This window comes from Oryzias latipes, chromosome 7 (assembly GCF_053564925.1).
Source record: "Oryzias latipes strain Hd-rR chromosome 7, Olatipes_Hd-rR_3.1".
Lineage (NCBI taxonomy): Eukaryota > Metazoa > Chordata > Actinopteri > Beloniformes > Adrianichthyidae > Oryzias > Oryzias latipes.
This window is the reverse complement of record NC_136243.1, coordinates 25550790-25562010: the sequence shown is the minus strand read 5'-3', so window position 1 is coordinate 25562010 and position 11221 is coordinate 25550790. Positions and strand designations below refer to the sequence as shown.

Here is an 11221-nt window from a genome sequence, read left to right as displayed (position 1 = left end):
TTATACATTTTTTTAGCTATTAAAATAGAAATACTGGAAATTATGGCAGTGATTTCCCCTTGCTGAATTTTCATTGTTGTTCCTTTACACTTCAGGCGCATACTAGTGCAAAACATGAACCTTTAAAGTGTTGACGGGACAGCACTGAATAAAAAAACAAACCAAAATAAGGTCAAACAGCAAGAAAATTAGGAACGTTATGTATTTCCCTGACAAAGGGACTCTTTTTTTTATTCTTACTTGCAGCAAGCTCTGAACCCCTCCTGTATGCCTTGTGTTGAGAGTCTTGTGATCAGACCAACCGTTGCGTATGAGGCAGTCCAAAATAGATAAAGGCAGCAAAATAGAGCGTGCGTTAAGATTTGACTATTTCTCTTCTACTTAAAATATCTGCTTCTTGAAATGCTCTTTGGAGCTTCTGTCCCTGCTTGTGTGACTTGTGGGAGCATTCCACCTGAGATCGGGGAAAAAGCGTCTTCCTTCTGTTGCTAATTGAGGCCAAAAGGAAGGCTTTCTATGTGAAAGTACTGTTACACCTGTGTGTTTTGTGTAGCCACAACAAAGCCGGGTTGTTTATTGCACAAACACAAGAGCATTTACACTGTTCCTGTGTTTACCTGTAAATAGTGCACACACCGTGAGGACTGGTTGGTCGAATTTGTTCACACCAACCTCTAGTGTAATCTCTCTGATGCCCCTCAGTTACTGTTTTTGGGCTAAAGGCTTTAAAAAAACACCACCGTCAAACAAACTAAACAAGCCACAATGTTTGTCTTTGAGTTGAAGGGACTAAATCACGAGTCTCCCATTTTGGTAAGGAGGTGATAATCACAAGACTAAGAACAGATAAACATGATAATAACATTCTGGAAAATGGTTAAAAATACACCATCAGGCTGTTTAGTATAAATGTCAGCAACAGTGGATGTGAAATGATCCCGTTCAACAAGTGAGAAAGGTTTGGAGTTTAAAAGACTACATTTATTACCTTACATGGAGGAAAGTTTTTGCATTGGTTCTTTGGTGGTTTAAGGAGTCAAAATGGATAATTAAATACATCATGAAAAAGCATTCCTTTAGCAAAAAAACAGACAAAGAAATGAAAACTCTTAAACTATGAAATGATTGTCTTCTGCACTCATTTGAGTGTTTTTGTGTTCTTTTTTCCACACAAAATCCCGCCAAATCAGCAATAAGCTGTTTTCCTTTTTGAATCACTTAGTTTCAAAAATGCATATATCACTGAGATTAAATTGAACACAAATTGAGCATGACCAACAAAAACATTGTGTTTTATCAAAAAATGGCAATCTTTTCCAATATTTCATGTTTCCACTATGAAGGTTTAGAGCCTCGTTAGATTCACTTGAAGTTTTATGGTTAGTTTGGACTATGACCAAGAGATCAGGGGGTTTATGTCTGTCTGCTGACATGAAGCAAATCACAGTAACCGACACATAGCTCAAAACAATGTACAGCTGTAGAGACATAATAAAACGACATGCACAAATGTTTCTTTTTATTTCTTTTTTTTATGAAAAGCTTCTTAACTTAAATATTCAAAGAAAATACCATGTTTTGCCGTTTGCTGGAAAGTTTTCTTCAAAGCAAGTTTCGTGAAAGAAAATCCTAAAGAAATACTTTTAAAAAATTGGAATAAACTAAACATTTTTATTAGATATGGTAAAAGAGACAGTACATGAGGCATCTACAGCGCTGGTACAGTTTTGCAGCAGTTCTCTGATTCACAAATCTCATTGTTCATGTGTTGCTGCTGCATGAACTCTGCGGTTTCCTCAAGGATTTGCCCTGGGATATGGAAGTCAGCTGGGATGTTCTGTTCAACAGCTGATTCTTGACAGTCCTCAGTCTCTGGCTCCTCAGGGCTGTCTCTGCTGTTGTAGTTGCAGGGCTCCAGATTGCATCCAGTGCCCTGAAGAAACTGCAAAAAGTTCTCTTCAATAGAGGCCTCACGGCTGGGCAGCTGCTCCCCTTCGCTGGGCCCGGCCCTTTTGAAAAGGCAAGCCAGATGACGGCCCAGCTCCTCACGAATCTGACGGTTCAGACAGCCGTAGAAGATAGGATTGGATGTGAAACAGAAGTAGCCGATCCATGTCACCACATCTTCCAGCGGTGCCAATGAGGCAGGAGAGGTAGAAGCTATAGCTGAGTAGAGATGGAAGGAGAAGTATGGCAGCCAGCAGCAGAAGAATTGACCTCCCACTGCCACAAGAACTACTGCAGCTTTTCCACCGCTGAAGGTCCTTTGAGGGGTTGTGCGAGATCCTGTTCCTCCCAGGCTTGCTGCCATGGTGGAATGGCTGCTGACAGACTCTGACCGTTGTCGTGGCGTTTCCATCCAGGTGGGGTGGGGGCCCTGATGCATGGCTGCTACACGAGCCACCTTGAACATATTGCAGTATACTACCAATATGATCATCATGGGAAACAAAAAATAGATTAACGTAAAGAAGACCATGAAAAGCAGGCGTGTGGTTGTGCTTCCTGTCCAGTGAAGGGAACAATGTCTTTGAGTGGAAACTAGACCTTCAGAAGTCTCCTGAGTTGAGCTCCCCTGGAGCAGCCATCCTAGCAAAGGCAATACTGACATGACAACAGCTTTAATCCAGATTCCCACCAGGACCATCACCACAACCCCTACTGTCATCTTCACCTCGTGGCGCATGGGATGGACAATGTAGTAGTAGCGCTCCACGTTAATGGCACATATTGTGAGAATGGCAGCGCTTATCAGGCACACACTCAAGCAGAGGTAGCTGCGACACAATGCCTCGTCTACCAGGATCCAGTCTGACAACATCCCCAAAGGCATCACCAACAGTGCTGCCAGCAGGTCCACCAGACAGAGATGGAACACCAAAGAAAACTTGCGCAGCTGGGGGGTTTTGGAGATGACAGCCATTACAGCCAAGTTCCCCACCACTGCCAGAATATCCATAATGAGCATAACGCATAGTGCTAAAGACTGGTTCAGAACAGCCCCACTTTGTTCGCCTGTGACGGGCAAGGTCAGGTTAGAACTATTTGGCTGCAGAGAGGCTGTAAATGTGGACATAGACGTGTTCCAGGAGGGGCTTGGTGTGACAGGACGCTCCATGAGAGACTAAGAGGACTAAGAGGAGAGAGTTCACTAAACTTCACGGGCCCATCACCCATCCTCTGCTCTTGTGGGGTGTCTGTGGGAACCTCAGGTTGTGCTTTCTGTCATGGTTGCTGTCACTCAGGATGGTTGTACTGCAGAGGCCATTCTCAATCCAATGTACCAATCAGCTGCAAAGATTCTGTGAGGAGAAAAAAAAGGTATTGAGTGCACTATTTCAGGTGAGCATTAGATCACTTTTTTGCCTAAAGACCCACTCCGATCATCTTTTGGTTTATTGTAAAAGCGTTTCCAGTGATCTTTTTAAGTATAATTATGTTGTTTTTAGCCACAAAAAAAAACTTTTTTGTTTTCTTGGACATAGTTTCTGTAGAGCAGCAGTATTTCATTAGAAAATTACCTTTGAGTTGTGGGCGGGACTGTTGCCGTGCAGTATAACTGCTCTCTTCCCATCATCTCTTTGTTTAGACTCTCTCTCCCTACCTTACAGCCGATCACAAGCCCGACCAAACAATATGGGTGTAACAGAAATAGCGACCAATATTGAAGCTATCCAGCGGTGCATTTTTAAGACAGATGTCAGGTATATAATTCAATTATATAGAATACAAATATAATCTTTTTCAAACAGAATTTTTTTGTGTGCTCCTGATACACAATAATTTGAAAAAAGGAAGAAAAGGCAATTTTAAGCTTAATTTTCTTTTTAAATGTCCTCCATCATGAGAAAATTCCACAAGGAGGGGTGTAAAAAACACCAAAAACACAATTTTCATTGGAACAGGTCTTTAATTAAACTACAAACCGTTTTTACTGTTTAGTAAGTCATTTCTTATGTAGTCTGCAGTTTGACATATTGGTTAATATGGTTGGATTAAAAAAAACAAACACATTTTCCCACAGATAATTTAAATGCAGTCCCACCAAATGGATGCACTTTGTTTAGAAACAATAGTAGAAAAAACATTCAAATTTAAAATAGTGTTAAAATCGTAAAGTGGTTGATTTCAGTTGTGTCAAATGTTGTAAGACTTTGCTGTCACATTATTGCCCATGTACTTTCAACTTGCTTACCGCCAGTATTATAATTTACTACATATTTGACATCTGCATCTTCAGATGTGTGTTTTCAGGGCAGCCAGCACCCCAGGGAGAAGCTAAAAGCAAAGAGTGGACCATATGTCCCCATTAAGTGAGTGAGGAAGAACACGTGGGTGCACAAATAAAGTGTAAGTCAGCATAGCAGAGCTTCCGTCTCTTTTAAGTGGGGGAAGGAACAGATCAATGGCTTTCACATTGGGACAGTCCTGAAATGGCTTCCTTTTGTATTCCTTATTAGAATAACCAGCTTTTTGGAAAATTTAGGTTATTGGTGGAGCAGTGGTTAGCGCTCTTTTCTCACAGCAAGAAGGCCCCTGGTTCAAGTCCCGGCTGGGGGACCTGAACCAGAGCATCAATGGGGGATCTTTCTGTGTGGAGTTTGCATGTTCTCCCCAATGTGTGGGTTCTCTCTGGGGTCTCCGGCTTCCTCCCACCATCCAAAAACATGCTTCATGGGTTAATTGGCAACTCTAAATTGTTCCTAGGTGTGAGTGTGAGTGCAACAGACTGGCAACCTGTCCAGGGTGCCCCCTGCCTTCGCCCACAAGTGGCCAAAAGGGATAAAATGGTAGACGATGAATGACATGGTGGTAGATCACCCTCAGGTGTCCGCTAGTTGACGAGGTAATGTTTACAGTCATAACTTTAGCTGCGCACAACCACACACACTGATGAAGCTTAAGATTGAGCACCAAAGCTTTGGTAGATTTCCATATGGTGCATACCTGCATGTGCAATTTTCCATTTCAAAGGTGCGACAGGTTTCATCCCTGCAAAAGTCCTTTTTCTATTTCTGTCAACTTACAGGCTCGTCAATCAAAGGACTTACTTGACACATTTAGAAGAAAAAAAAAGTATTTGAATTTACGGCCAGACAATAATCTTAAAATTACTTTTTAAAAAAACCTTCTCTCGCTCCTCTGCGCTTTTGTAGAAGAAGCGGGAGTTAATTGAATTAATTCAAAAACTCGATTTTTTTTTTTAAATAAACATTACTATAACGCTTCCACAAAACTTTTGTTCTATAGAAATTTAATAAAAATCTTTTTTAAATTAAATTAATTGTTAGATTCCCCCACACAAAAAAACAATATTGAAAAAGATAAGAAAAGCTGGATTTTTATTCTGCCTCAAAAAATAGTTAAATAACATACTCAATAAAAATGAAATCAGTACAAATTGTGCAAGTTAAGACTCTTTCCAAAGCAGAGAACAAAAATTTTGCAAACCCAAAATAAAAAGTTTGTATGGGCTCTATCTGACTGCTGACTTGCAACCATATGACTATCATCTCCACATGACCGTTGTTTACTGCAGGGAGAAAACTAGCCTGTTGTTCAAGTATGCTTTTCATTAATAAGCGTTTTATTCTCTCTCCAGCAACACTGCAATGACAGAAAAGCTTTTGCAAAAAAAGAATAAAAGCATATATTATTTTAATGACTGGTACTTTTATATAAAAACAAAAAAGTATTATTTTTAAAAACTGAAATATTAATATTTATCACTAGATTTTATGCTGAAATGCTCTCTTAGAAAGGAAGGTGTGGCTGGAAAAGGCATAAGTTAGCAACATACCTCAGGCTGAGGAGTGCTCCTTCCTCCTACCAGTGCAGCTCGACAGTCTGAGGCACAGGCGACCTGTATCGCTTTCTCACCCACATGCATAGCAGACACTCATACACACCACGTCACAGAGAGGGAGGGTGGAAGAGGATAGTCCTGTGTCTCCTCCTCACCTGGCCCCTTTTAATCTTTTTATCACGCAGACCACCCGCCTATCCTCTCCCCCTTCAAACACACACCTCTGTCCCCCTCTCCTTGCCAAGTCCTCAATCCAGGCATGGGAGAGGTGGGTGGGGAAAAAAAATTAAAAGAAGAGAGGGGCCTTGTCTTTTAGCCAGGGATGCACCAATGAGTGACACGCTCCTTTACCTAAGACACTTTCACACAGACTCCTGCACCTCACCCAGAGCAACTGCAGAGCCTTGGGGAGCAGGCGGCGGGTGGGCAAGCAGGACCCAGCCTCCTTTGCTCTCCACTGGGTCTTAGTGCTCTCCACCATAAACAGGGAAGCCTCCTCTGCTGTTTAAGACTCACTTCAATCAAAATAGTGTTGTTGTTTTTTTGGTGCTGTTACATTTTTGTGGCATTTTTCTGACAATGGAGGACATATATAAAAAATATTAATCCTAAAATTGCGTTACTGAGTATTTCTTTATTCAAATTGTTGTTAATCAGGAAGCTATGGTCATCAAGCCACAGGCTCCGTACCACACTCCATGATGGATCCATTTGCAGAAAAATAGGTACATCTTCGTTTTCCTCGCCTGAGCTGACATCTGGCTCAAAACTGTCTTTCTGGATAGCTCCAACATTGCTCGCCATTTGTTTTGCACCTGTAACGTGAGGGTGGGGATTTCGGGGGCTGTAAGCTAGCAGGAGAGAGTGTAAACAAATGGATAATGGAAAGGGGCAGTCTTACTCAGATCCAACGATCCCGTCCACAACTCGGAGGTGAATTTCTAATGAACTTCTGTCACTCTGCAGAAACTATGTCCTATAGAATACACACACAGGTTTTTTGATTTGGGCTATAAAAAAAGAAGAGTGAAGATTTTCATTTCTAAGAGCTGCACTGCAGAAACAAATCCCTTATAGAAATAAGTCAAAAATCCTTACCCCATTGGGAGAGTTTCTCTAAATAAGCAAAAAATTCTGCCAATGGACTTACCAAGAAATCTCTGTTTGAGAAAAAGTTCTAGTCACAAAGACATGTTTTCTTAGATTATTTTGGTTTTAAAAGCTTCCTGAAAAGATAATTTTTCTTGCAAGACAAAGAAAAGAAGTCTAGGTCTACGGAAACCTAATCCACAAATCCCTACATTTATTGAAGTTTGTTTAAATGCAAGATCAGAGCGAACTCTTGCATTGATGAGCTGAGATATTTGCTTCTTAAGACTTTATTATAATGTCCATGTAATTACTTAAAAAATCCCACCTCAAATAGAATATATGAACCCATGATCAAGTAATTGTGTTTTTTATGGCACCTTTATGGAGATTTTGCTAATTGTTTTAAAAAAACATTTGGTATCTGGCACAAAATGTCACAAACAGCTAGATAGAAAATTTTTATAGACAAAAAAAGATACAAGGTGTTCTTTGGGGCATTTTTGTTTTCATTTTATTATCAACAGCTATCAAGAAAATCGTTTAAAAATGTATCATGTTTTTCTTTAAATGTATACTGTTATCCCTGGACTGTAAACTATAGGGCGCCACTATTACCATCATGACAAGTTTATTGCACTGTTTACCTCTGTTATTATTATTTTTTCTTCGATTAGTTCATTGTGACAGACCCAGAGGTTACTGTCTATCTATTACATGTATCTTTTTATGTCGTTTTCTATCTGTGACATCTCAATTTACATGGATCTCATTTTCTTTGGCCTCTGTTTTCTACTCAGTGTGTAACTGGAGGACTAATCTGTCCTCATACAGAGGCTCCTTAAACTGCTTCTTCTTTTTTGTTTCTTTTTTACCGATAAATCAATTTTCAATTCAAACCCAATTTGGTTATTGATTTATTACCATTGGTTATATTTATCCCCTAAATGTTGGCTGAAGTGAGCTACAAGCTGTCATGGACCTTGGTACTGCTGTTAATATTGGCAGATATACATTAACTTGCTTTTACAAATTCTGTTGAAATTGTAATGAATGTATGTTTTTATATTTCTTTTAAGAATTGAGGCAACAAATCGGGGAAAAAAGCATGCAATGCAGGTTTAGTCCTTGATGAGATGATAGAAAAACTACTCAGGCATTTGTTGAAGATGGAAAGGGAATACAGAAGAGTCTTTGTGCTGGTTAATGTGTGTGCAGGTCCTGTGACCGCGCTCATGTCTTAGGTGTTGAATCATGACAGAAATAGCAGATACTTGCTCATGCCAGCAGCACCAATCACAAGGGAGGGAAATACAATGGTTTCCATGACAACCCAGACTTAAGCATCCCTGTCTGCCCCCTTTCACCCCCGGCGTTAACCTCAGGACACACTGTCTTCCTGCATGAATCACAAGGCATTCAAGGTGGTCTTCACTGCGTTTCACAACCATGTTGTATCTGTGATTCCCCCCCCCCCCCCCCCCCCCCCACTGAACACATGGTTTAGTTATTGCTTTGATGCTGCTGATCTTTCAGACACTTACAATGCAATATCAGATTCTATCAGCAGGGGGAGCTATCATATTTACCAAATAATTTCAACAGTCGAAATGGTAGGAGTTTTTTAAAAATCTCATCCCGCTGAACAAGAGTAATGTAATTGTTACAGTTTTGTTGTCTTTCCTGAGTCTAAATTATCTTAAAATGTTCATCTTTGTATAGAAATGTCTTAAATCAAGTACAAAGGCTAAAAGCAGACATAAAAATCTACGACCTAATTGAATTCCTGCAGTGTGCGCTGTACAGAGCCTTAAGCCTTTTTTGTATGTTTATTTGCACTGAAGTTAAGAGATTTGACATAGCCGACAGTGCTGTCAAGCATCATGCACATATAACAGAGTTTTAAAAGAAAGAAATCATGATTGGACTTGCGTCACACCCTCAGAGATAACTCGTTTTAGAGAAATCCTTTTGCATAATTTCAGTCCCGTAAGTAAAAGTTTAAAACAAGGACTTCATGCTTTAATAGGTGACTCATAAATGGTGGTCTTTCAATTGTTTTTTTGTATAGATTTCAGATTTGTAATTGAACAGGGAGCAATAATGCATTATAATCTGGTTAGAAATGTATGAGCAAATTGAAGAACATCTGCAGGTTAGGTCAGCTCTGATATTCTCACACAAAGCAGGGGGTGTACTTAAAGCCACATCTGGCTGATTACACTTTACCAAGGAGGGGGCTGGGGTTACTAAACTGATCAGAATGAGACCATTTTTTAAAGATGTATTTAGGTTCTCCCACACCACAATTTTTACAGATAATTTTGTGTTGTGGAAAAAGATCCCTCACTGATTTACACCTTCATATTTATCTTAAGATTTTGAGTTGTAAACATTCAACATTTAACAAAATTGTATGGTTTTTTTATTTGGGGAGTCCAGGTTTGTCTTTCCAAAGTAAAATGTAAGAGACTATACTATCCCATGACAGTAACTGTGCCACATCATTTCCCGGAGTGATGTAGTCTGTCCTCAGACACAAATAGCTCTCTCTGTTGGTCCCAGGTTGTCACTGACATTCTGTATAATCTGAGTCATTGATAAATACTAATGTCTTGTGCTTCTTCCTGTTAGAAAAAACACTGAAATTTCTCAGAAAGAGACAAGACTGATAAAAAAACATAAACTTGAGGATAAAATCTGCATGTACTATAGTGATCATTTATTGTGTTTGTTTGCTGGTTTTAACGTTAGTTTGTTTTTCTTCTCTTTCGACGGGTTTTGTTAAAAATGTCATTTTTTATCACCTAATTAAGAAAAAAATGACAATTAAATGATTTCATTTCACAGAGAGCCTTGTGGTTATTTCATTAAAATGAAAAATTTATTTTGTGACTAAAAGTGATCTGATGTCATTTGAGTCACTCATTTGCTAATTCATGCCTTTCTGGTTGACTTATGAACACAGCATAAAAGAGAAGTTCTTCTCAATAGTAAAATTACACTTCCTCCACTTGAAACAGCTGAAGACTTTCAAACCCTCCAAAGGTGACGGTGTCCGTGAAGAGGAACATTCAGCTATTTGTAGCATCTGGCAGGTGGTGCAGTGAACAGAGATGTCCTGGATTGAGTCATAAAAGGCCTGCAGGAGCTTTAAGCTTCAGAGACACAAACATCATCTGTTAGCGGGTGACACAGCTGCACAAGACAACCTGGTGGAAAAGAAATGTGGACCTAGAAGTTAAAAAAATCTTCACAGTGACTCAAGCAGTTGAACCATACATTGCAGGTTTTCTTCACATACATAAATAGATATCATCAATCTATTATTCTTGCTTTGCCATGTTCCCAGTCAGGGTGGAGTGCATCTTGGTCTGTTTGCCAGTTCATTAAAGGGCCTTGCATTCACATGCAATAAAACAGTGGTGAAAAAAATGTAGTAAGTTGGATTTGGTAACTTTTTTACCTACCACTCCAATGGATTCTACCTGGTCAATTGAGAATCTACACAAATATAGTACTTTACAAATGAAACTATTTTAAACTCATCTAATATTCATTGCAATGAACAAATGAGAATTATTTGTGCTGTAGTCAGTTTTAAAAAATACATAATTTCAGCTAACTAAAGGTTGACAATTAAATTAGGACACTTCCTCTGACTTTTCTCCTCTTTTAATCTATTTTCAAATTGGCATAATCTTTTGAATACGATTTTGCCGTTTTTTAACCCTAAATCAATCAATCAATCCATAATCAATCAATCATAAAAAATATTGGAGCTATCCAGCCGTACTGTTTTCAACCAGATACCAGCTCGAACAAGGGAAAAAAAGATGCTAACTGCTAATTGATCTAGATGTCCACAAGTGGATGCATCAGTTTTACAGTAAATTCAGGCGTGTCTAACATTTTATCTTCCTCTTTCGGCTTCTCCCATCAGGGGTTGCCACAGCGAGCAAGTTGGATGGTAAACTTGGCAATGTTTTACGCCGGATGCCCTTCCTGATGCAACCTTCTCAAACCGGGCTTGGAACTGGCACAGAGGTAGAGAAGGGAACAGGGAGCAGCCCGGAGTCGAACCCTGGTTTCACGGACGGAAGGCGCCGCAAACCAGCACGAGCTAAACCGGCTCCCATTGTGTCTAACATTTTATAAATGTCATAAAGCTAAACCCTTTACCAGATAATCAATTACAAACGTTTATAAACTTTGTTTGCTTTCTTTTCTTACACTACAGTCGTGGTATTGTTTCAAAATGTTAATCTCTTTTCTCATGGTTAAAGTTCCGTCAATAACAGTTTTATTTATGCTCCATCATTTTTT

General features: G+C 39.5%; 1 protein-coding gene across 1 annotated transcript; it reads right to left on the bottom strand.

Moving 5' to 3' along the window:
- Positions 1-959: 959 nt before the first annotated feature.
- gpr61 (G protein-coupled receptor 61) lies at positions 960-5940 on the bottom strand. The gene is made up of 2 exons (XM_011477012.4): positions 5801-5940; positions 960-3302 (listed from the first exon to the last, which is right to left on the bottom strand). The coding sequence occupies exon 2, from the start codon at positions 3116-3118 to the stop codon at positions 1709-1711; it is 1410 nt and encodes a 469-aa protein (XP_011475314.1). The 5' UTR covers positions 3119-3302; positions 5801-5940; the 3' UTR covers positions 960-1708.
- Positions 5941-11221: the final 5281 nt, after the last annotated feature.